Source organism: Artibeus jamaicensis, unplaced genomic scaffold (genome assembly GCF_021234435.1).
Source record: "Artibeus jamaicensis isolate MK-2021 breed Jamaican fruit bat unplaced genomic scaffold, CSHL_Jam_final contig_729, whole genome shotgun sequence".
NCBI classification, from domain to species: Eukaryota; Metazoa; Chordata; class Mammalia; order Chiroptera; family Phyllostomidae; genus Artibeus; species Artibeus jamaicensis.
This window is the reverse complement of record NW_026521939.1, coordinates 7,276,625-7,301,314: the sequence shown is the minus strand read 5'-3', so window position 1 is coordinate 7,301,314 and position 24,690 is coordinate 7,276,625. Positions and strand designations below refer to the sequence as shown.

The 24,690-nt window shown below is 45.2% G+C and overlaps 1 protein-coding gene across 1 annotated transcript in view; it reads right to left on the bottom strand.

The window, feature by feature from the left end:
- Positions 1 to 6,627: 6,627 nt before the first annotated feature.
- EMP2 (epithelial membrane protein 2) overlaps positions 6,628 to 24,690 on the bottom strand; it is a 36,109-nt gene continuing 18,046 nt past the window's right edge. The window contains exons 2-5 of the mRNA XM_053672167.1: positions 19,552 to 19,670; positions 17,322 to 17,412; positions 12,896 to 13,042; positions 6,628 to 10,218 (exon numbers count right to left, since the gene is read on the bottom strand). Coding sequence (XP_053528142.1) covers positions 10,031 to 10,218; positions 12,896 to 13,042; positions 17,322 to 17,412; positions 19,552 to 19,629 — 504 coding nt within the window. The 5' untranslated portion in view covers positions 19,630 to 19,670 and the 3' untranslated portion in view covers positions 6,628 to 10,030. The remainder of the gene's footprint in view (positions 10,219 to 12,895; positions 13,043 to 17,321; positions 17,413 to 19,551; positions 19,671 to 24,690) is intronic.

Here is a 24,690-nt window from a genome sequence, read left to right as displayed (position 1 = left end):
GGCACAGCCTCCCTGACCAGTGGAGCTGGGCATTCCAGGTGCACACCCTGTGGGGGCTATGTACTCCCTCCTTTTGTAATTGAGCCTTGATTGCTGTTGGGATTTTCCCCCAGGGAGGGATTTTTCCCCAGGTCAATTGTCTGCAAGGACTGTCTATGACCACCCTGGAGGATCAGCTGTGCAAGGGCTGACCCCATGGAGCAGGACTTACTTCAGCAGGGCTCTGGTCCCTGCTGGGTTTACTCACTGAGAGTGTCCCTTGTAGAAAAGGTTGGGTGGTGCTTTCATGTGTCCTAAAGCTGTCTACTGGGCACCCTGGCTTTGGGGTCTCCTTGGAGGTCAGTTGCCAACTGTGGCCCGCACTGGGACACCAGCATAAGCTACAAAGCAATCTGCAGATGGCTGCTACTTGTGCTGGGCTTGGAGATTCCCAGGAGAGGCCAAGCTGCAAACCACAGCAGGCTGCTGCTAGTGCTGGGCCTGGGGCCACTTAGCAAGATGTACGTGGCACACTGAGGCCAGATGCTGCTTGTTTGAGAGATTTTAGGAAAATCCAAAGCATGAGCCAAGACAGTTTTTTTTTGTATGTAAATGACACTGAAAATGGTTTGGGTTGGGCCTACAAGTTGGGTGAGGCAGAATCTCAGGGAATCACCAGGGTGGGGTGAATATCGTGAGCCAGGCTGATGTAGTTTCAGATATGGTGCCTGCCTGCCAGCTCTTTGTGGGGGGGGGCTCTGCCAGCACTTCTGTCTTGGAGAAAGCTGCTCCTCCAGCTCTTGCCCCAATGCCAGACAACTCAGTTCCTCCTCATACATACATCCCTAGCACCCCAGTGCTGGCACTCAGAGGGAGTGAGTCCCAGTGTATCTCCATGGGCCCTTTAAGAGGATCTCCTGGGACACAAATGGTCCTCTATCTCACTCAGTCACAATCCAGTTGCTGGTTTTTAAAGGCAGAAGTCATTGGGACTTCTCTTTCTGGTACTGGAACCCTGGGCTGGGTGCCTGGTGTAGAGCTGGTCCCCTCGCTCCTCAAAGGGCACATTGTTATGTGAGATATTCCTCCAGATTTTTATCTACCACCTCTGGGTGTGAAACCATCCCATTCTATGCCCTCCTAGCAGTCTTGATGTGGCTTCTTTATATTTTTAGTTGTAGGACTTCTGTTCAGCTAAATTTCAGGTATTTCCGAATGACGGTTGTTCTGTACTTTAGTTGTAATTTTGTTGTGGTTGTAAGAGGATTTAAGTACCATGTTTAAATATGCCACCCCAATGCTGATTTTCAACTTACTTTATAGTTTCATTTTGAATAAATGTATATAACATTTACATAAGTGTTTATATTTGAAAGTTGATTTAAAGGAAAAATGTTCAGTAAATAATAGTGCAGGCTGTTCACACCTAAATAAAAGAGAATATAGGTGGGATGTGAATAAAGTTTGGGAAGCACTAGCTTAGCTGTGGGTAAGTAGGGAACTAACTTCTAATGGTATTAATGGGCATTTACATTCTGTTCAATTGCTCAGTATCTGAACTCCTTCCTTTGTTGAGGAATTCCCTTCCTTCTGAGTCTTGATGGGTGGGAACTTACCACCCACCACATAAATTTAAAATGCCCAGTCGCTGGGAACTTCCCTGCCTTGTTTCAGAAGCTGTAACCCTTCATGGCTTAAGGCTGAGTGAGCGACCTTCAGACCAAAAGCCACTAAGGAGACAAAGCTTATCTCCCTGGCAGGAGCACCGCTTCTGCTCTTTTTACTTCATCTATAACTGGCCCCCAGTGCTTGGTCGGTTAGCCAAGAGGGGAATGATTCCCCAAGAGGGGAATGATCTAAGACAAGCATGATCATGTGGAGGCCCCAGGGAAGGACTTGGGGGCTACAGCAAAAGGAGGTGATGGACCCTCACCCCTTGTCTTTGACATAGCCTGAGTCCTCATTCTGTCTGCAAAAATCTCCTCATCTCTTGGCTGCCTTACTATCCCTGCCTGCTTTAAGCCTGAGACAATGCCTTAAGCCTGAAAAATAATGCTAGTGGTGGGTATTGCCCTGTGCTGGAAAGGGTGGGTTCCCTAGGGCAATCAGGCCTAAGAAAGAATATGTAAAATCCTATGGAACCTTCTTTGTTTAGAATGCTCTCAATTAAATAAGGCTCCAAGCAAGAAGTGAGTTTTTTCCTCAAAGTTTTATAGCTCTTTAGCTATCTGACCCTGACTCAAAATAGGCCCTCAGAATTCTTTGTTATCTATCGTTTGATCCTTACTGCCCGACGATGATTAATGAGCTTTACCTGTATTTCTGTGCAAAACAAACCCAATAAAAGCCCATTGAGGAAAAGGCTCTTGGCCCATATCCTTTCAGAGATTGGCCACCTTTCCTCCCCAAAAGATCTTGTCTCAGTAGACTTATTCTCATCTGTGGCAGCCAGGGAGGCCCTGCAGGCAGAGCCCTTCCACACCCAGTAATCATTTTCCAGCCTCCTTTGCCACAAAGACATGGACACCTGACCCAGCCAGGTTTAGAATAAAAAAAAAGTAGAGGTAGCACAGGTGATTTCCGTCAGAGGTATGGGCTGTGTAACATCAGGTTCCTGGTGCATGTGGTACCATCTGGTCATGGCAGTCATCTCCTTACTAAACTCTTCTGTGAAAGACTCTGAGGCAATCGGGTGAAGTGTGGTTGGCTGCATACTTCCAAGCCTGCATGCTACATGATATCCTCTTTAAAAAAAATCTTCACCTGATAATATGTTTTATTGATTTTTAGAGAGAGGGGGAGTAAGAGAGAAATATCCATGTGAGAGAGAAACACTGATCAGTTGCCTCCCAAACGGGCCCCAACCAGGGATCAAACCTGCAACCCAGGTACATGCCCTGACCAGAAATCAAACCCACAACCTTTAGGTGTATGGGACGATGCTCCAACCAACTGAGTCACCTGGCCCGGGCTGATTTCCTTTTAGTAAATTCCTTTCCTATCTAAATCACCGCAGCCACTGTTGCTTGCAACTAAAAACCCTAATCCTAAATTTGGGTGCGACAAGCAACAGGCACTAATGTGGAATTGGCCGAGGGGAGGTGGCAGAGCAGAGGGCAGTGAAGACCTGTATTCCAAGCTGGGAAGCAGTGGCCTTCACAGTGCTATTGTAAAACATTTCGTTTACACCAAGGTTTGGCCAACTTTTTCCATAAAGGGCCAGGTAGTAAACATTTTAGGCTTAGTGATCCATATAGTTTGTTTCTTTTTAAATTAAATATATTTTATTGATTATGCTTGAACATTACAATTGTCCTATTTTCCCCCTTTTATTCCCCTTTGCCCTGCACACACTCTCCCACCCACATTCCCCCCTTCTAGTTCCTGTCCATGGGTCGTACATGTAAGTTCTTTGGCTTCTAGATTTCCTATATTATTCTTAACCACCACCCCCCATCTATTTTCTACCTACCATTTATACTACTTTTTGTCTGTACCTTTTCCCCCTCTCTCCCCCTTCCACTCCCCCACTGATAACCCTTTATGTGATCTCCATTTCTGTGAGTCTTTTCCTTTTCTAGTAGTTTCCTTAGTTTTTGTTTTTGTTTTAGTTCAGTTGTTAATAACTGTGAGTTTGTTGTCATTTTAGTGTTCATATTTTTTATTGTCTTTTTCTTAGATAAGTCCCTTTAACATTTCATATAATAAGGGCTTGGTGATGATGACCTCTTTTAAGTTGACCTTATCTTGGAAGCACTTTATCTGCCCTTCCATTCTAAATGATAGCTTTGCTGAATAGAGCAATCTTGGATGTAGGTCCTTGCTTTTCATGACTTCAAATACTTCTTTCCAGCCCCTTCTTGCCTACAAGGTTTCTTTTGAGAAATCAGCTGACAATCTGATGGGAACTCTTTTGTAGGTAACTGTCTCCTTTTCTCTTGCTGCTTTTAAGATTCTCTCCTTATCTTGAATCTTGGCTAATGTACTTTTGATGTGTCTTGGTGTGTTCCTCCTTGGGTCCAACTTCTTTGGGACTCTCTGAACTTCCTAGACTTCCTGGAAATCTATTTCCTTTGCCAGATTGGGAACTTTGCCAGAAGTTCCCCTTCATTATTTTTTCAAATAAGTTTTCAATTTCTTGCTTTTCCTCTTCTCCTTCGGGCACCCGTATGATTTGGTTGTTGGAATGTTTGAAGATGTCCTGAAGGTTCCTAAGCCGCCCCTCATTTTTTTGAATTCTTGTTTCTTCATTCTCTTCTGGTTGAATGTTTCTTTCTTCCTTCTGGTCCACACTATTAATTTGAGTCCTGGTTTTCTTCCTGTCACTGTTGGTTCCCTGTATATCTTGCTTTATTTCATTTAGCATAGCCTTCATTTTTTCCTTTACTGTGCGACCATACTCAACCAATTCTGGGAGCATCCTGACTACCAGTGCTTTGAATTGTGCATTTGATAGGTTGGCTATCTTTGTTGCTTAGTTGTATTTTTTCTAGAGCTTTGATCTTTTCTTTCATTTTGGCCTTTTTGTGTGTGTGTGTCCGTGCACTCATTATGTAGTAAGGGGCAGAGCCTTAGGTGTTCACCGGGGCAGGGCAATCCACAAGCTGGATTGTGATGCCGTATGTGGGGAAGGGGTCTGCAAGGGAACAGTGCAGCTTGTTCTGCTCTCTGACAGTTTTCAGTCACTTTCCCTCCTTCCCGCAATCAAATTGGGCCCTTCTGGTGCTGATTCCAGGGTGGGCTGGTTTGTGTACATTCAAGGACTCTGTGGGTCTCTCCAGTGAACTCTCCTGTGAGACTGGGAATTTCTTCCACTGCCACCTCAACCCCCACAGGTGTTTTAAGTCAGAGGCTTTAAGGCTTTATTTTCCCATGCTGGAACCCCAGGTTAAAAGGTCTGTCTCACTCCCCAGTTGTTCCTCCAGGCTTATCTGCACACAAATGTGGGACCGCCCTCTCTTCCCAGCTGCCCTCTCTGCCCCTCCTACAGGTCTGAATGAATGTTTCTTTTTTAACTCCTTGGTTGTCAGACTTCCATACAGTTTGATTTTCTGTCAGTTTTGGTTGTTTTTTGTTTTTAAATTTGTTGTTGTCTCCGATGCCTCCATCTTGGCTGGAAGTCCCATATAGTTTCTTTTGTAACTGCTCCACTCCGTCTCTGACAGCAGACAGGAAGAGTATGTAAATTAGTGGGTGTGGCTGTGTGCCAATAAAACTTTACAAAATCAGGCAGTGAGCTGACTTAGTCCATGGTCCACAGTTTAACCCGGTTTAAATTACCACCAATTTTACACCAACCATGTCCCTGTGGGTATTGTAGTAGCAGAAAAAAAGCTATAGAAACACATCTGAATGTTGCCATTTCCCTCCTACAAGAGAAAGTCAATCTTAGGGCAAACATGGTCCATCTAATGGCAAAATGGAAGAAAAGATGGCTCTACTGACATTCTTTCTGCCTGACGCTTACAATTTAAATGGATGGAGACTCCAAGGATTTGGAGATTTGCAAGGATGGGCAAGGCAAGTTCTAAACTGGACATAGAATTTCATACTCCAGAATAAATCATGCTAGGCCACAAAAATTTGGTGAATGAAAAAGATAATTTCCTGAATGGAAGAAATATGAAACTGAGTTGTCGGAAGTGCCTCCATCCACCTGCCACATGGACAAAAATCAAAAACCCAGAAATAAAGAATATGGACAGTGGCCCCTGGAAGTTTGAGTTTGCAACCCCTGTGTGGAGATAAGGACATGTTGGTTTCCTAAATGGAGAACTTTTATTACTTTTGGTATTCCTTAAATAATAATTAAAGATCTCTCAATCTCTATTTTTTTTGCTGAATTTTCCTTTTGTTCAGTGGAGTGTATGCTGTGCAGATAGTCATATTTTCTTCATCACTCAACCTTTTAAAGCAGAAGACTATTAAATACAAACTAAAGAACAAGACTGGCTAGGAAATATCAGGGGAAACACTTTGTAAAGTATGATCATCTAATCACTGTGCTATATACCTGACACTAATACAAAATAATATTGCATGAAAACTGTAATTGGAAAAAAAAAAACAGAACTAGCTCCGTAATTGGCAGAGACTATTGCAAAATGAGAATGTGAGGCTGTTTGCTGAAATATCATTAAGAATTTTAAAATGGCCCTGGCTGGTGTGGCTCAGTGGATTGAGCGCGGGCCTATGAAGCAAAGGGTTGCTGGATCAATTCCTAGTCAGGGCACATGCCTGGATTGTGGGCCAGGTTACCAGTAGGGGGTGCTCAAGAGGCAAACACACATTGATGTTTCTTCTTTTTCCCTCCCTTCCCATCTCTCTACAATAAGTAAATAATATCTTTTTTATTAAAAAATGTTTAAAGATGATAGCAGATCATTAACCAAGTGTGGGACCCTTTCAAAGCACAGGTTCTGTGCAGCTGCTGGTTATTCATCTAGGACCCCCCCCCCCACAACACCTCCCCTCACTGGAGGCAAAGGCAGTGGAGGTTGTCGTGTGATAAGCTGTCAGATATCAACTGCTTGCTGCAAAAACCACATTATCTCCTTGATTAGAAACCAAATGACTCCTCTGCCACTCAAAACGGCAGCATTTTAACTTAGACGTTGGCACAGTTGGGAACATTAGAGTCTGTTTCTCTGGGTTCTTTGGTCTTAAACTTTATTTTTCATGTACAGTTTCAGATTATACAAAACATAGAAAATGTACTATTTTTAAGGCACATTAAGTAGAAAGTATCTAACTACCCTAAGAATCACATTTGTCCACAAACCAAGATCCAAACTTAACCTCTAGGCCTTTCCCTGCATTTCCCGATCACCACCGCTCCCCCGGTATACAAAACTGTCCAATGCACTGTATGGTAAGTAGCCTTTGAATCATTAGCGAGTTTAGTAATTCCCCACCCAGGCAGATTTTAAATGATGCTACAGCTCCTATCTAACCTACTGTGTTTAGTGTGTCTACATACAGGCATGGGGGTCCAGGTGTCCTCATCATTAGTAATACAGAGCATCCCAGGACCCCAGCCTGTTGATTAGGGATGCACACAGGCAAATAACCTGTAGCAGAGCATGGAGGAGTGGGGGAAGTCTCCGATTTTCCTGTATTCAGGTATAAATATCTACATTCACTCAGAGCAACAAATCAATTTTCCAAACTCATTTGAACAGAGACCCAAAGTAATTTTAATGCAAATAACAAAACGAGTTAGTCTGTCTCCATCCATAGCCCCTCAATGAAAGAATTACAGTACTGTATAAAAATGTCCTAACATGCGCAAACTACAGCTCCTTCAAATACAGTTGTTACCAGTAATATATTTGGCCCTAATGTTTGCTTCTTGGATGTCTCAGTTAATTTTATTTGTTGTTCTTGAATAACTGATAGTAAGCACCAAGTGAGGGCTGATTCTGCCTACAGGTAAAAAATTTGGGTGTTTTCTCCCTCACAGCCTCACCTTCCCCACCTCCCCAATGCAGGGAGGCAGCGCTCACGTTTCACAAAATCTCAGCATCGCAATGACTGTGGAAGCTGAATGCTACACAGTAGTGGCAACTGGCCAGGAAAATCCACGGGGTCATTTCAGATTCTCAAGCACCCCTGAAGCTTTGGAGAAGGAAATTCATGCACTGATTAGGGATTAGGCTTTCCATATAGCTGGTTCTGAGGGTTGTTTGTTTTCCATTGTGGCCACCAGGAAACTATAGAAAAGCCCGCTGGGTAGAAAGCTTGGGGCATGAGAGACCCACCTTCCTCCAGAGGCCTCATGGAGCATCCTGCAAACCCCAAGGGTGTGACATGCTCCTAACCACCACATGCCTAATGAGTCTGCCAGGAGGTGGCCATCAGTCTTGTCATTGGCCCAGTGTCACCCTGCACTGTGCCAGTGGCCTCTCTGTGGAGAGGGTGTCCTGTCTCAGGGAGGATGTCTGGGTTTACTCCCTCCTGTGTTTTCAGAGCTTCACACAGTGCCTGGAGCATAGTAGGCATGGAGTCCTCTGTTGCAAATGAACAAATGATAAATGAATGAATGAGTAAATGGACAGAAAAATCAAATCCTGCACTGAAGAGGAGTCCACAGTGGCCCTAATACTATTCAAAACAGATGCCTCCCCAGCTACAGTGGAACTGGGCTGACATCATGCCACTCAGCAGGTCAAGTGCAGAAACATTGAAGTAGCACCCGAGCTCTGAGACATGGCCGAGGTCGCACGCCAGCCCAGGCATGACTCCTCAGCAGCATGCTCAAAACACCAGAGGGAAAAGGCAGTGAGGTGCAAACAGCTTCTTCAGTAGGGCACTTCCCAGGGTCCCCAACAGAGCCCCACATCTCATGGTGCTCTTACACCTAAAGACAAACTCCCCAAAGCTGACTTTCTCAGCATGGTCTCAGAATTGTCTGGAGTGTTCGCCCACCCAGACCCTGGCAAGGCTGATGCCCATTAAAGTGAGCACTATGGCAATACGAGTTCCTCTGCTTCAATGGCTGTCGGGACCCAGGGATGCTCCACGGAAGTAAATGTTCTCTTGGCAGAACAGATGATGCTGCCCAGCAAATGCCATCCGTAGGGGCTGAGTGAGTGCTATTTAGGCTGACCTCCATGCCTCCTGCAGAATTTAAAGATAGGCAGGCACGCAGCATGTTCCCTCCCACCCCACCAGCCTCGATTTTCAATCCTTGGTTGCATTCTTTGCAGCCTTCATCAGTTTTCAATTAGTTTTCCTAATTAGTTTTTAATCTCTCCTCCATTAAACAATGAGCCCAATAAGATTATCTCAACATGGTATCTCCATGCCTGGCACATACAAGCATTCCATAACTTTCGCTGATGAAGGAAGGAAGGAAGGAAGGAAGGAAGGAAGGAAGGAAGGAAGGAAGGAAGGAAGGACTGAATGAATGAATGGTGGATGGGTCCTCTGAGGCTCTAGAAAGGGGGTTAGTAAAGCCCAGCCAGTTTAATAGGCAGGGCAGGAAGAGAAGGGAGAGGTCCTCTGACTTAGGGTTATAAGAAGGCTGCGCTCCCCAGGGTGGCTGGCTATTGGGGTGTGTGGCCTGGGACTGGAGTTCTGGTGATCCAGATGAGAACAGCTGTGGAAGAGACAGTGAAGGATCAAGAGCTGATGGAGACCAGGACTTTGGTCTGCAGTGGGGTCTAGACCCACCTCCCTAGCTTGATATGATGAGATCCTTCACATTTGTTAGGCAGCTCTGCTCCCTTCGCCCAGGGGCTGTGGTCCTTGACTTTAAGGCATATGAGCATCACAGAGGAGCTTGTTAGAAATGTAGGCTTCCAGGCTCCATCCCTGAAGACTGTGATTTTGTAGGTTTGGGGTAGGGTTGGGGAGGGGACCTGATAGTCTGCATTTTACGAGATGTGCTAGTGATCCCAGGTTGAAAGTCTTTGCCTCAGGGTGAGCCCACGTCTGACCACTGCTCCCCTCACTTCCCTAAGGCAAGCAGGTGATGTTATCTGCAAATTTGGGTGGAGTTTTCTGGACCCAGCCCACTCTAGGCAATTAGGGGCTATGGTCTGGATATAGACAGAACAGCAGGGTCCGTACGTGTTATTCACATGGAACTTTGCTAAATACCTGAGGTTTCATCCCTCACCTGTTACCCCCCTACCACGGCCCACCTTCCACCACCAACACCAAGAGATTCGGGAAGGGAAGCTGAGGTGAAAGGAGCTTGGTGTGGCCCAAACCTAGGGGAAGACACGCCCCAGACCTGGCTTTCTTGGTCTCTTGTTACCCCATCACATCTCTGTGGTTAAGAAACATCCTGCTGAACATTTTTGGATTTGAGCACTGCTGGATTTTTGGCTTTGTGTTGTTGAGGCCTTAGGATGGGCAGGAGTTCTGAATTCCAGCTTTCATAGTCTATCCTCTGATCTCAAGAATGCAAAAACTCTTCTCTTTTTTTGGCTTTTAAAGGAAACAGTATGTTTGCTAGAAAAACCACAAAAAAAATGATTATATACAAAATGGTTATCTGAATGTGGATTTTGTACTGCGGTGAAATCAACTGAGCTTCTGGCGTCTATTTGCGCTTCCTCAGTATCAGGTACATGAGGCCGCTGATAAAGGTGAATGCAAAGGCCACCCACGCCAGGATGAAGGAGTAGCCATAACTGCCATCCGAGGTCTGGCTATAGAGATAGGCGTTTCCCTCGTGAAGATCTTCCCGTCGGTCTGTGTAGATGGAAGCTGCAATCATGACACACAGACCTGTCAGAGAAAGTGAAGACACCAGTAAGTCACGGACTGTGGTGTGTCCCAGGCACCTCAAAGGACTTCGGCCAGAGGGGAAGATCAATTTAAGCTCTTATTATTATAGGCATTTACTTTAGTCTGTTGGAAATACTATAACTAATATTTGCAGCAGATTATCACTGCCTCCCCTATTACCATTTTTCTTCCCATTCTTGCTTCGCTGAACCTAATTTTTATTTGGGCAGCCTTGTGCCCAGCCCAAAGGGTGAGTCATAATTGATCTAAGCCAGAGGTCAGCCTGACAGTAAATGGTTTAAGCTTTGTAGGCCCCGTACAATTTCTGCCCCAACTACTCAGCTCTGTACTTTCCCTGGAATATGACTTTAGATACTGTTAGGTCAGGATGGAATGTCTGGAGCTGTGGCAGCCTTTGTGGGCCATGAGAGTGTTATCAATGACACTCTGAAGATAATAACATAAAGGAATGAAAAGAATGGGGGGTTGTGATTCTGCTGTTGAGCTGCCAAACAAACTCTGGCACCTTTCACCTCCAGGCTATCTGTTGTACAAAAAAAAGCGAAAGTCTCTGCAGCTGATGTCATTGTTACCCGGATTTTTCTCTTATTTGCAGTCAAAAGCATCTTACTTGATTTACAGACATTAATGCTAGGATGAAGTTAAGTACCCTGATTTTCCTTGGAGGACCTATTGCCTCCGTGGCCAGAGGTAGGACTGTCCAACAGGGTGCCCAGCCTTTGTCTGGCTCAGGGTTGAGTGTATGACAATCTGCTGATCAAACTGTTGTTTCTGGAGATTTCAATCTAGAGCAAAGTCACACTGTCTTCTGATCTGCACTGATTCTGCCAGCATCTCTCTGAAGCGACTGCCCATCAGTTTCTGCTGCCTGGATCCTCTACACAAGGCCAGGTTTTCAGCTCTTCCTTTGCTTCTTGCAAGCTGCCCTAGCATCGCATCTCTTTGGGAAGTTAGAGCATCTGGTGCTCGCACAGGAACATCACTGATTGCTATGGTGTCTAAACACTGCAGGGTTGGGCAGAAGGAGGGGGGCAGGTCCTTGGACCAGAAAATGGTCAAATGAGTTGTTGTGGATGGAAAAGGAGGGTGTGACTCTTGTATTAAAACCAAGGAATTTTCCTATGTAGGTATATATTAGGTAACAAGTTTTCACTAAATGGCCTTAGTGACAAATAGACAAATAGAGACATGACTGAAAATAAACTTCAGTGGGTAATTCCCCAACTCCCCCTCTGCCTGTTAAGTGATGAGAATCACTTGCCTTTCATGGGGTGAGTAGTGGGGTATCCATGCCTCTTACTGGGAGATACAAAGAAAGTAAAGGGAGAGGCAGAGCAGACGTCCCCCACTGGTGTCCTTGGGCAGGTCGCATTGCTCCTCTGCCTCACTGGGTCTGGGTCACTGCTCCCAAGTGCTGGGCTTATGGGTGAGAATAAAAATCCTCAGGTTCTAACCTAGCAGAGTCTGATTCAAGAGGTCAAGATGGGGCTAGGGGCCTGCACTTTAGACAGGTGCGCAGAGGGATCCTTGCAGACTGGGGGCTTGGGGACCAAGTGACCTTCCAGGGTCTTTTATACTCAAAACGCTTTAATCCTCTGCCTGTGCCCTGGGTTGTCAGTCAACGTGCCTCAAGAGGATGTTGTGTGTGACCAATCACCCCACTCTGCCCAGGACTGAGGGTTTCCTTGGGATGCAGGACTCAATATTAAAATAGATTGTCCCATGCACACAGATTAGCCTGGTGTGCTGGTAATGTACTGAGGACTGGACTTGACCCTGGGATGCAAGCAGTGAAGTCTGGGAGGCAGTCAGGTAGGAGGAGGTGGGGGTTAGAACCAGGCAGCGGGCTGGTTCCAAAGCCCAGATTTCTCATCCTCATCAAGCCACCCATCGACTCCAGACTGGAAAGGACAATGGAAGTGGCTTCCAGTTTTGTCATCAGAAAGCTTTAACTCGTCACTGAGAAACAACAGCAAACGATGATGTGGCACAAGGCTTCTTCACCTGATTTCAGCCTCATTAAATTCATTAAGTAGAAAAAAGTGCTCTGAGACACCTTTTTCCTATAAGTCACTCCAGGATGGAGGCTATGTCTTGTTTGTTCATCTCTATATCTCCAAGTCCCCAAAGGCCTGGCCCACAGTGGGCACTTCTAACACCAACTAGCCTTAAAAACAGACAAACAAATCTGTTGATGGCTTCCCACCAGCTTGGAACAAAGACCCCCATCCTAGAAGGCTTGCAACATCCCAGGAAGTCCGGCCTCAGCTGCCTCTCTGGAGTGGTTTTGCAGCCCCCACTCCCTCTCCCACAGCTCCACACTCCAGCCCCACAGCCAGCGCTCAGTCTCTCCTGTCACAGGGCTTTGGCTATGCTGTTCCCTCTGCCTGACACACTGCTCCTTCCCCTCTGTACCAACACAGCACATTCTATAGCCAACTCCTACTCACTGGTGAGATTCAAACTCAGAAAGGATGATTTGTCTGACCCCCTAACTAACCTCCAAATTCTGAAATATAAAACGTCCCATGGTGGCACCATGGCACAGCAGCCAACGTCTCCTTTCCAAATCCTGACCTGCCATGCCACTCCTGGCTTCTTTTTGTGGGTGGCTGCGAAGGGAGTGCTTATTCTAGGATGCCGTCGTTTCACTTACATGACATGAGCTGGATGATGGAGGTTAAAACAAACCTCTCTCCCTGCTTGAGGCGGAAGAGCTGGAGCAAGAAGATCAGAAAGGCAATGCAGCACAGAATGGTGGACAGGATCATGGTGGCCTGGACTGCCTGCATCGTGGAGTAATCTGTGGGGAAGGACAAGAGCACACGACTGAGGACCACAGGCCGCCTGGGCCCCCGGGGTGCAGTGACAGTGACAGCTCGAGTGGGTGCGATGAGACAAAAGTGCAGGTTGTCAGGTTGTGGTCTGCACAGCACGAGCACAGGGTGTCCAAGAAGTCTACCCAACCCCTCTCCCTCCAGTGTCCATTCGCGCACTTGACCTGATGATACTGCGTCCTTATCTGGACCTTATCAAGAACCACCTGCACTGCATTCCCCCTGGGCTGGGTCACTGCTCCCAAATGCCAGGCTCTTCGGTGGGGGATTTTTTTTAAAAAAGTACGAATCCTCAGGTTCCAATCTGGCAGATTCCAGTTCAAGAGATCAGGGTGGGACAGGTCAGGACAGGGTGTCTGCACTTTAGAGAGACCTCTGGAGGGATTCTTGGGGCTCATAGGACTGAGCGACCTTCTGTAAGCACATTGAAGAGAGTGAGCCTTCCGCTCTTGCTATTTAAGAAAATGAAAGTTATGTTTCTTTCAGTTGGCCTTAGAGAGTGGGGCTGAGGGGAGGCAGGTTGGTACAGGGGAGTTTGACCAGAGAAAGGAGCCAGTCTTGGGGGAGGGCGCTGCACAGGGAAGGACGCAGCTGGAGCCCTGCAACACAGGTGTACATAGGGGTCAAGTACCAGGACTGCATGGGCCTCAGTTTACTCACCTGTGAAATGGGGATAGTAATAGCTTCTGCCTCAGCAGGCTGGGAGAGTGGGTAAACTTACCCATGGAAGGGTTTTAGAGGTGCCCCCCAAAGGAAGTTTTTTATAGAGGCCGGATGTTATCACCAGGAGACAGTAAGATGGGTGAAGGGACAGAGCCCAAAGCAGCAGAGGAAAATCTAAGGAAAACCTTTTTGTTTTCTTTTTTCAATCTTGTCTAAAAAGTGACTAGAGGAAGGCATAATTCCCAGTACTTAATGACCTTTTAGAGCAATGGCTCTTAGTGCATTCTGGCTGCACGTTAGGATCACGGGAGAGCACGGGGCCCCTCCCCCATTGCTTACAGTCAGAAACGAAGCCAGACCCCCCGCCCCCCTCATACCACATGATCGAATCATATGAAGTCCAAGAACAGGCAACCCGGAACTGTAGTGACAGAAGTCAGAGTGGTTGCCCTGGGGGCAGGGGTGGTGAGAACTGAGCTGAAAGGGGCCCAAGGGAACTTTCTGGGGTGATGGAATGTTCTCTATCTTGCCTTTGACAGCAGTTACATGGGTATATACATAATTGTCAGAACTCTTTGAACCGAAACCTTAAGAAGTCTGCATTTTCTTGCTTGCAAATTATAGCTCCGTTACAAAGCTATCCAGCAGACTACACTGAAATGAAATAAATGAGAATCTTTGGTGGGGTTGGGATCAGACATGCAGGGGCCTGTCAAGTTTAATGCACGGCCAGGAGAATGGCCCTCTGGCTTCCAACGCTGCTTCCTAAATTCGCCCAATTCTAGGAACCACCTGGGGGCTTATTAAAACTGCAGATCCCTGGGCCTGTCTTCCTGAGGTTGTGATGCAGGCAGTAGGGCGGGCACCAGGAGTCTGTTTTGAGCAAGTACCTCGGGTGATGGGACAAATATGGAAAACATGGCTGCTGTGGACTGAATGTTTGTGTCACCTCCCAAATTCATAGGTTGACATCCTCACTCCGAGTGTGAAGGTGGGGCCTTTAGGAAGTGATTATTAGGTCATGAGGGTGGAGCCCTCAGGAATGGGATTAGTGCCCTTAGAAGAACAGACACAAGAGCGTGCTTCCTCTCTCTGCCCTCTGCCAGGAGAGGACACGAGAACCAGGCTGTCTGCAAACTAGGAAGAATGTCTGCTCTTCCCAGACACCAGATCTGCCCGCACTTGTGAGATGTAAATAAATGTCTGATGTTTAAGCCACCCAGTCATTGGTGTCCTGTTACGGCAGTCTGGACATATTAAGACAATGGCTTTAGGAAAAAAAGGGCACAAGATCTTAAAATAGGGTTTCTCAAAACAGGGGGGCAGGTGCAGAAGATTCTGCTGGTGGCCAGTGAGCTTAGTATAGGCGGAGTACAATCAGCTCACCAACCCACGAAACTCGCCTAAAGAGAGGATGTTCACTTTGCCCTTGTTTGAATGTCTAAGGACCTGAAGAAAAAGTTTTCCAGCCGCCACTTTAGCACTTTTATAACACTCGATAATATCTGGGTTCAGTGGTTGTTTTGTTTTTAACAGGAAAGAACCAGAAACAATGTTAGGGCCTTCAAGAGGTAGGTACATCTGGTGAGGATTTAATAACATTTGGTTTTCAGTGTGGCATTTTAAAAATATTTTATTTATTTCTTTTTAGAGAGAGGGGGAGGGAAAGAGGGAGAGCTGCCTCTTGCACACCCCCAGCTGGGGACCTGGTCCACAACCCAGGCTTGTGCCTTGACCAGGAATCGAACCGGTGATTTTTCAGTTTGCAGGCTGGTGTTCAACTCATTGAGTTACACCAGACAGGGCCAATGTGGCATTTTTAATAAATTTTCCTTCCTTTAGAGTACCAGTGGTACTACAGAGAGTGGTAGGTACCAGATTACCATTTATGTGGGGATGTAAATTTCCTTTTGAAGTAGATGAATGTAAGGAAAAAGTGAACTATTGTAAAGTAGGGGTCGGCATGTTTTTTTCTGTAAAGATCAGACCAGTAAATACTCCAGGTTTTATGGCCATGTAGTCTCTTGTTGCATTTTCTTGTTTTGCTTTTTTGAGTTTTTTTGTTTTGTTTAAAAAGTTTTTTTAAAGAGCTTTTTTTGTTTAGACAAAAAAACTTAAAAAATGTAAAAGCCCCACTTATCTAATTGGACTGAACTGGGCTGGCAGTTTGCCAACCCCTGTTATTTTAAGGAAAAGTAACTGGGAATTAAATCATTCCAGGTAGAGACTATGGAGCACACATAATAGAGGCTTGGAAACACTGCCACAGAGCACAGCCAGCCCTCCCAGCTGACCACACACACTGGCGACAGCTGGGGCTCGCAGAGCACGGGGAAGAATGTTTGCTCCCAGGGTCAAGGCTTAGCATAGCAGATAGACTGATACGGGGAGGGTGTGGCAGGGACCACATGATGAGGTTTAAAATGCAGGTTGCAGAATCGATCACGTCTAGATTGAAATCCTGGCTCCATCGCTTATTCCTGGATATGTATCCTTGGGTTTCCAGTCTGCCTCAGTTTCCCCATCTAATGCGACCCATGGTCCCTGCTGGATAGGGCTATGAGATCACTTATGTAAAGGACTTAGCCCTGTGCCTTGCAGTAAACCTTTAGCAAATGATGCCTTCTGTTGCTATTTTTACTGCTTGTATAATGAGTGTTGACATTGTTATTGATGGAAGGTGAGACTTTAGGAGCCAGTGAGCAGGGTCCCTTGCCCCCTAAATAAGATTGCCCTAATTTGGCAAACAAGCAAAAACCAACACAAAAAACCAGGATGCACATTAAATCTGAATATCAGCTAAACAACAAATAATTTTTTTAGTATAAGTATGTTCCGTGCTAATAGTTAGGGCATACTTAAACTAAGTTACTTATGGTTTATCTGGGATATCAAATTTAACTGGACATCCAGTATTTTTTCAGGCAATAGGGCCCAAAGTGCCTCTTCCATCAGTTTTATAACAGAAAATTGAACCATCCTCTCCAGAGTGAAGGAGAGTGGTTGGCATATTTTGAAGTGGAATTTTCTGCATTTGCAAAGCCTTTTGGAAGTACTTCAGCTTATGTACAGAGGCAGGCAGGGCAGGTGCATTGCTATTACCTACACTTACAGCTGAGGATATTGATATTCTTAGTGCTCAGATGACCTGCCCCAAGTTAAGATCACACAGCTCACAAAGGAGCCAGCTCTCAAGGCTCTTAAGGTGCAGGGAAGTGACACAAATATCAGAGACAGTCTCCGAGTCTATGTAAAGGGGAGGCTTGGATAAGTGAGAAGGGGGACAAGATTCTAGATGAGGGCTGGAGTTCAGAAAGCATGAGAAAGGAAGCTCCACTTAGCCGAGAAACAGAGAAGGGTGGGCACGGCATAGGTGGGGTTGGAGTCCCCTGCAGCCCCTGCCTTCTCCACACCCCTCCTGTCTCCAGTCCACGCTGTCCCTGCTGCAGCCTGCTGAGCCCCCAGCCAGGCCCCTCCCAGAATGCCGGGTGAAGGAGAGGATGAGAAGTCAGACAACATGGGAAGCCTTTCTCCTGAGCATTCTCTTTTTCACCCAGCCTTCTCAATCAGCTTTACACTCACTTGAATAGTTGTCACCGATTTCTGTACAATTTGAGTTGTTGACGCAGACTTTCCAGACATCTGCAAAAAATCCTTCTCCTACCCACCAGGCCTGTAACACAAAATGGAAACAAAGGGAAAGGCTGATTGTTCATTATGAAAATACTGACTCCTGATAAAGTGTGAGGCACTGGGGTAAATGAATGTTTGGGACCAGTGCTTCTCAATCTGCAGTGTGCATGCAAGCCACCTGGGGATCTGGTTAAAATGCAGATTCTGATTCAAGAGGTCTGTGATGGGGCCTGAGATTCTGTATTTCCAACAAGCACCCAGTTGATGTCCACACTGCTGGTCTCTCCATGTGATGGAGGAGAGAAGATGAGGCTCAGTGGGTGGTAATAAATACACAGTGGTAATAAATTCCACAAGCCTTACAAGCCTGAGAAAAGGATGAAATTGGGGAGGGGAGAAGCCTGTCATGGATGCTCTCCCACCTTCAGAGAGAATGTTTCATTCTCTCTGTCCTTCTGCTGTCTCCACCTGCCCCAGAAGGCCATCCTTCTGCTTTCCATCCCCCCAAAGCCTGGAATCTCCCCCACCCATTCATCCAGTCAACAGAGGTTCATTGAGCTCCCACTATGTGCCCCACTACAGCACCAAGCACTCCTAACTCATGAATTCCCTGTGACTCAGGCTGGTAAGAAGACTGAGTCTTCTCAGTGAGACACTGTGACATAAATACACGGGAGTCTTCCATAGTATTAAGCAGTGCTGTGGCTTATAGCTTTTCTGCCCCTAATGTCCGTCTATCCTGTTCACTATGCCTGCAACCATTTCAGAACCCCAAAGGACCCAATGCAAGAAATAGAAAAAGGAAATTCTAAAAGAACATTCAGTACCATTTATTTCACTATGCATGGGCCTTTCGGATAATGGCAAGGTGCAAATCCTTTAACCTATGGCATCGATGTGATCCCTGCCCTACCCACTCAGGGCGGCTATTCAAGAACCTGCAGGAACCCAAACCTGATCGCTGTACTTATTTGCCCTTACAGGATATAAAGCCAGGAGGTCTGGAATGGGTCAAATCCCAGCTCTGCCACTCACTGCAGTGAGTGGCAGGTACCCTCACTGCCCTGAGGTCCAGTTCCCTCATCAGAAGCAGTGCTAGGAGAGGACCCATCTCAAAAACTTAAGGTGCAGATCAACCGAGATGCTGCATGTAGAAAAGGCCTAGCCTAGACCAGAGTAAACGCTTTCTAAGTGAAAGGAGGTCTAATGGTCTATGTTATTACTGTTAGGATGATTAACTGTATACAGGCAGAGCTGATGGCCACTTGCAAGGTGCATTTTTTAGCTTCTACAGCAGTGTTTCTGACTCCAAATGTTGCTGCAGTCTGAAATTATTAGGATTGACACCAGGCATTTGGATCGAGGTGTGGGCCATAGAGGACCTTTGGTAAAAAGCTTATTTCCTGCTGGGAGGGATATTAATGCCAATAGGTTACTTACCAAGTACATTCTTGCCATATAGCTGAGAGATTGATACTAAAGGGAAAGAGTTAACTTTTTCATAGGAGCATGGGCAGAGTCGAAGAAGTTCCCAGTGTGGGCTCTGCTAGGAGGGCATGGCCAGGTGGGCCAGCAACAAGGGATCCTGTCAGTAAGGACACATCCGAAGCAGGAGGACCAGAGATTGCCTGGGATGGGTCACCTATGGTGAGGGAGGGGTGTCTAGGGTATTGGTCCTCAACTAAGGATGATTCTGCCCGCCACAAGACATTTGGCAACGTCTGGAGACATTTCTGGTTGTCACAAGTAGGGGTGGGAGGGCTGCTGGCATCTAGCGGGTAGAGACCAACAATGAGGCTAAACCTCCAATAGTGCACAGGATGGCCCCACGACAAAGAATGATCCAGTGCAAAGTGGCAACAGTGCCAATGCTGAGTCATTGACCTCAGTTAAGAGGGCTGAAATTATGCTGAGTCCTCAGATGGCTTCCTACAACCATGGCATCATGCCAGGCTCTCTGGAGGAATCAGGGATGAGAGGACAACGTCCCTGCCCACCAATATATGGATGCGCCAGACCCCAACACTTAGGCCAGAGCCCTCAGGCCCAGGTTATGGGGACAGGCATGCCTTGGTAGGCAGGACAACCCCAGATTGTAATCACCTTGGGCAGTTCTCAATCCTGCTATTGACTGTAGGATGCAGGGGTTCTGGGATGGTCAGAAGTAAAGGGAACTTACATTGTCGATGGTGGCGATGAAAAGCAAGGCCGCGGAGGTGATGTGGAAGATGATGATGAAAGCCAGAAGCACCAACATTTTCACAGGGCACGGTAGGGCGAGGGAGAGAGAGAGATGTGCTAAAGAGGGTGTGAGAAATTCAGATTTGTCAACAGCAAAATTGAAATAAAAACATAAGCAACTTTGAATGGGGTTTTGGAAAATAAAAAACAGCTCTTTCTGCCTTTTCTTGCTTGCAGACTAAGGTCTAGCTCAGACAAAGTCTAGCTCTTCAAAGCTGTTCTTTGTTGCACCCAAACACCAAATATTCCCTGTGGAGGATCTGGGGTGAGGACCAGTTAGAATCCCTCATTCAGAAAGGCATCACTGTGTGTGAGCTAAAATGCTGTTTGGATCTCCCACCCACCAGGCAATGCTCTGGGAATTTTACAGCACCAGAGGAAGCTCACCCTCTGAGTTGAGTGTTCATTATCACAGTCCCTGCTGACTAATAAAGCAGAAGTGATCATGATACAAAAAGACTTCCTAGTAATCTGACAGTTTATATAATTAATCCCCTCTCAAACACCCCTCCTCTTAATATTTATTCTCATTAGAACATCTGACCACAAATGCACCATGTGGCAGACAGCTGCCATTCAACTTTTCTCCTTGGAGCATGGGAAGACTGCATTTCCCAGACCACCTTGCAGTTAGGTTGGACCTTGTGACTAATTCTGGCCAATGGGCTGCAAGCAAAGGGTGACATTGCTGGTCTGAAGCATTTCTGGGTTGAGAAGCAGGTGAGAGTTCTTCCTGCTCCCTCCCCCTGATGAAGTAGTTGGGATGGTGCAACCACAATACATTGAAGCCTCACACTTTGGACAGATACCATGATTGAGAAATAAGCCTTTAGATATTAAACAACTGAGATCTCAGAGTAAATTTTTTACTATGGCTGGATAGTCTAAATAACATACAACAAGAAGCAACTGTAAAAACTAAAAATCTTGCAAGAGAATTAGGGTTGTACCAAGTTGATGAAAGTGACACTAGAGAACCACTCAGAAGGCACTAAAGGCATTAATAAGCAAGGACTTGTCTGAGGTGGACTTGTTAGCAATAAAAGAAGAAAAAGATAAATATGGATGATGTTGGGGAAAAAAGCATTCAAAAGAATGATTTAGATATCAAGGAATTAAAAGTCACCCTTGGAAAAAGTGGCCAAGATTTCAAACATTTTCACAAACATTACTTTCATCTTGGCCGAACGACAGGCAAAGGTAAAGATGTCACATCAACCAGTCTAGTTGGAAAAGTGAACACTACCAAGCCCTGAAATCAACACTTCATTTCATTCGTTCTTCATTCATTCCAGTAATTTGTGATGAGTTACTATTACTAAAGTTTTATAGAATGTAACATTTTTAATTTCACTTACAAAAATATTGTCCAAATCAGACCTTGGTTTCATTATTTATGATGTCATAGTGATACCAGTTTTAAGTGGATTAGTTTTATTTTTTAAGTCTCTCTCCCTCCAAACACACACACACACACACATACACACTTATTCTGAATCTTTTGAGAGTAAGTTGCGTACATCATACTTCTGTGTGACTAAATATTGTGGTGTGACTCTCTCTGAAAAACAAGAATGTTCTCTTACATAACCACAATAGATATGCACGATTAAGAAATTTCGCATAGCCCAAACTGTTGTGGCTCAGTGGGTTGAGCACTGTCCCTCAAACTGAAAGGTCACCAGTTTGATTCCTGGTTAGGGCTTATGCCTGGGTCTCAGACCAGGTCCCCAGATGGTTCTCTCCTTCTCCCTTCCTTCCCCTCTCTCTAAAAATAAATAAATACAATCAAATTTTTAAAAAGAAATTTTGAATAGTATAATGCTATTATCTAACCTACAAACCATATTCAAATTTCTTCAATTATCCCAATAATGGCCTTAGCTATTTCTTTTCTGCTTGAGGACAAATCCAAAATGATGATGCATTTTGTTTTCATGTCTCTTTAATATAGAATGGTTCCTCAGCCCTTCCTGGCCTTTCATGACACTGATATTAAATAAGAGTACTGACCTTTATTTTGTCAAATGTCCCTCAATCTATCTGATGCTTCATAACGACTGGACTTGGGGTTTGCTCCTTTGGTAGGAATACTGCATAAGCAACGTGTCCTCCGTGTACGCTTATCCCACCAGGATGCACAAGATGTTGGTCTTCTCATTAGTCGTTATGCTAACTTTGATAAAGTGGCTAAGATCCACCAGATCTATCCGTTGTATATTTCTCATTTGTAATTAAAAAGCAATTTGTGTGTGTACGAGGGCATATGTTTTATTGAGGTAAAGTGTACATAATATAAAAGTTATCATTAGTGACCTTTAGTATATTCACAACATCCAATGGCTGTATATCCTTCACCATTGTCTAGTTCTAGAACATTTCATCACTGCAAAAGAAAACCCTGTACATATTAATTAGTAGCTTCTTATTCATCTCTCCATTTAGCTCCTGGCAACCACCGATCTACTTTCTATGGATTTGCCTATTCTGGATACTTCATGTAAATGAAATGATAAATACCGTCCTTTGTGTCTGACTTCTTTCACTTAGGACAATGTTTCATCCATGTTGGAGAGGTATTTTAAACAGCGTAGAGATTTGATCTCTCATTGAAATGTCACTCCACTAGTTTGAGCATCCACTGATACTTCTGAAATAGAAGCATGAAAAAAGCCTTTTCCTCATACTAGCTCTCCCACCTAGAGAGCTGCACTGCACAAAACCCTCCCCACTTTATCTGTTAACTCTCCTCCCTGACCTTGCTCACTCCCTCCTTCCCTGACCAAGGCCATTCTTTGAGACCCAAGAGTCACTAACAATGAGCCAAACCTGTGTGCCTGCAGAGCTCAGTCTGGGCAGTTGCAGCTGCAACTCGTGCATTGTCATTTGGAAGGACCCGGTGAACTAGCTCAGATTCTTCCAATTCTTTTAAAAAGAACAAATCCCCCTTTGTTTAGGCCTGCGTCATTCTTAGCTGCCAGCATATGCTGCCTCCAAAGAGATGTGTTTCTGACCCTCACAATAATAAGGGCTCATGTACCACAGCGTTGTTATTTTAATAACAGCTGGAACACCAAAATGCCAATCTCATCCGGCAAGGCCATAAACTTCAGGGTGATAATGGCCTCACATATTGTGCAGCTCAGATGACACAATACCTATGGACATATAATGAAGACTCAAGAAAAGGGGAAAAAAGGTTTTTAACTCAGTCTTTCCCAAAGTGTGGAATTCATGTGTTACAAGGCATAACTTTGGGTGGTACATTGGTATGGCATCAAATAACATAGAACCATCTGAGGAGAAAGTCCTCATTCTAAATTTTCTGAGTCCACCAAAGAGAAAGACCCAGTCTGGTGCTAGTCTGTCTCTAACATGTGCTATTTTGTTTTCAAACAACAAGAACAATACTGAGAACTTTGGGTAGGCCATAATGTGTACCTAGAATTAAACAATGTTATTTTGATAGTATAATGTTTTTGTTTTTGTTTATAAGATTTTATTTATTTATCTTTAGAGGGGAAGGAAAGGAGAGAGGGAGAGAAACATCAATGTGTGGTTGCCTTTCGTGCATCCCCTGCTGGGAACTGGCCTGCAGGGAACCAGTCTGCAACCCAGGCATGTGCCTTGACTGGGAATCGAACCGAAATTGTCTGGTTTGCAGGCCCGTGCTCAATCCACTGAGCTATACCAGCCAGGACCTGTATAATGTCTTTTTAAGGTTCTTTCTTTAGAAGTATCATTTATACTAGTGATATAAAGTCTCCTTAAAACAAATTTACTGAAAATTTTAAAGTCACTCATTTAAGAAAAATACTATGTAAATGAAAGGACAGGTGGTCTTTGGTGTTAGGAAAAATCCTGGGAGTGGTTCTCAAATGCCTAATGTCTGGAAAGCATTGCTTTAACACCAGAGAGTGATTTCAGTTGAATTCCACACAGTAGGCATAAGCTCCTGCACAGAAAAGGGTGAGTTTTTACAAGGGGTCAAGTTTTGAGGCCAGTGTAAGAAAAAGGCCTTGGGGCATACAAAGGTAGCTAGAGATTGGTTCAAATTGTTCAGCATCCAGGAAAATTGGGGACTAGGGAACTCCTCTCCCATGATGACTTCTGGAATTCAGATCTAGTGACCTCACCAGAGCTTTGGAGGAAATTATTCATAAGTAGAAGAGATTCCTTGAATCTTTAAGAGGGACTAGAAATGACCCTTTACTCTTGCATCTGTTAAGTCCAAGTAAGTCTCCCTGTTCCCTTTCTATAGGCAACCACTCTTCACAGTTTCCTATGACCCCTCACAAGAATGTTTGTTAGGTGGGAACACTTACTCCCTGCTCCTCATGTTTCCCTGTGGAGGAAGTTGCACCAGATTAACACTTCTGGCCTCATGCCCCACCCCTCACTCACTCTTTCAATCCTGATTGGAGGAGACATCCAGCGTTCACTTTTTGGATTGGTGGAATTCAGCCATCAAGGGGCCACTGTGCAGAGCTTTGCCTTTCCCTAGACCTCTTCTCTAGACTAGGGAGTGGGTGTGTCTGATCTTCCAGAATCCAAATTTCCCATGGTTGGCGGGGCCTGGAGGCTAGTAGGGAACAGGGGTGTGGAGCTGAGAGCTACACCAAGCTCATTTGGCCACAGTCTAAGCTAAGTCAACCTAGCCTTTCTCACTTAATAATATCCTCCAGAGATCATTCTTTTCCATATGAATCTACCTTATCCTTGGAGTGGCTACCTGAAGTTGCACTGTGTGATTATGCCACAATCTACTCAACTCGTTCCCTACCCATGCCCATTTTGGTCATTTCCAAATGTTTTGCCACTCCAAACTATACTTCCAGTGAGCATCCCTGAACTTCTTTGCATGGACAGATTCCTAAAAGTGGAGGTGCTGGGCCAAAGGATATGGACATTTAATTTATCTTATTTTTATTTTTTATTAAATTAAAATTTGATTTACTGCAAAGCACCCTGGCAACTGTTAGTGCTGTGTCAGCCTTGATCTTAAGAAAATCTTCAGTGGGTAGAAAGTATTGGACCAACTTGTGCATGACCTGGATGAGTGGGCAAGCCTTGATGT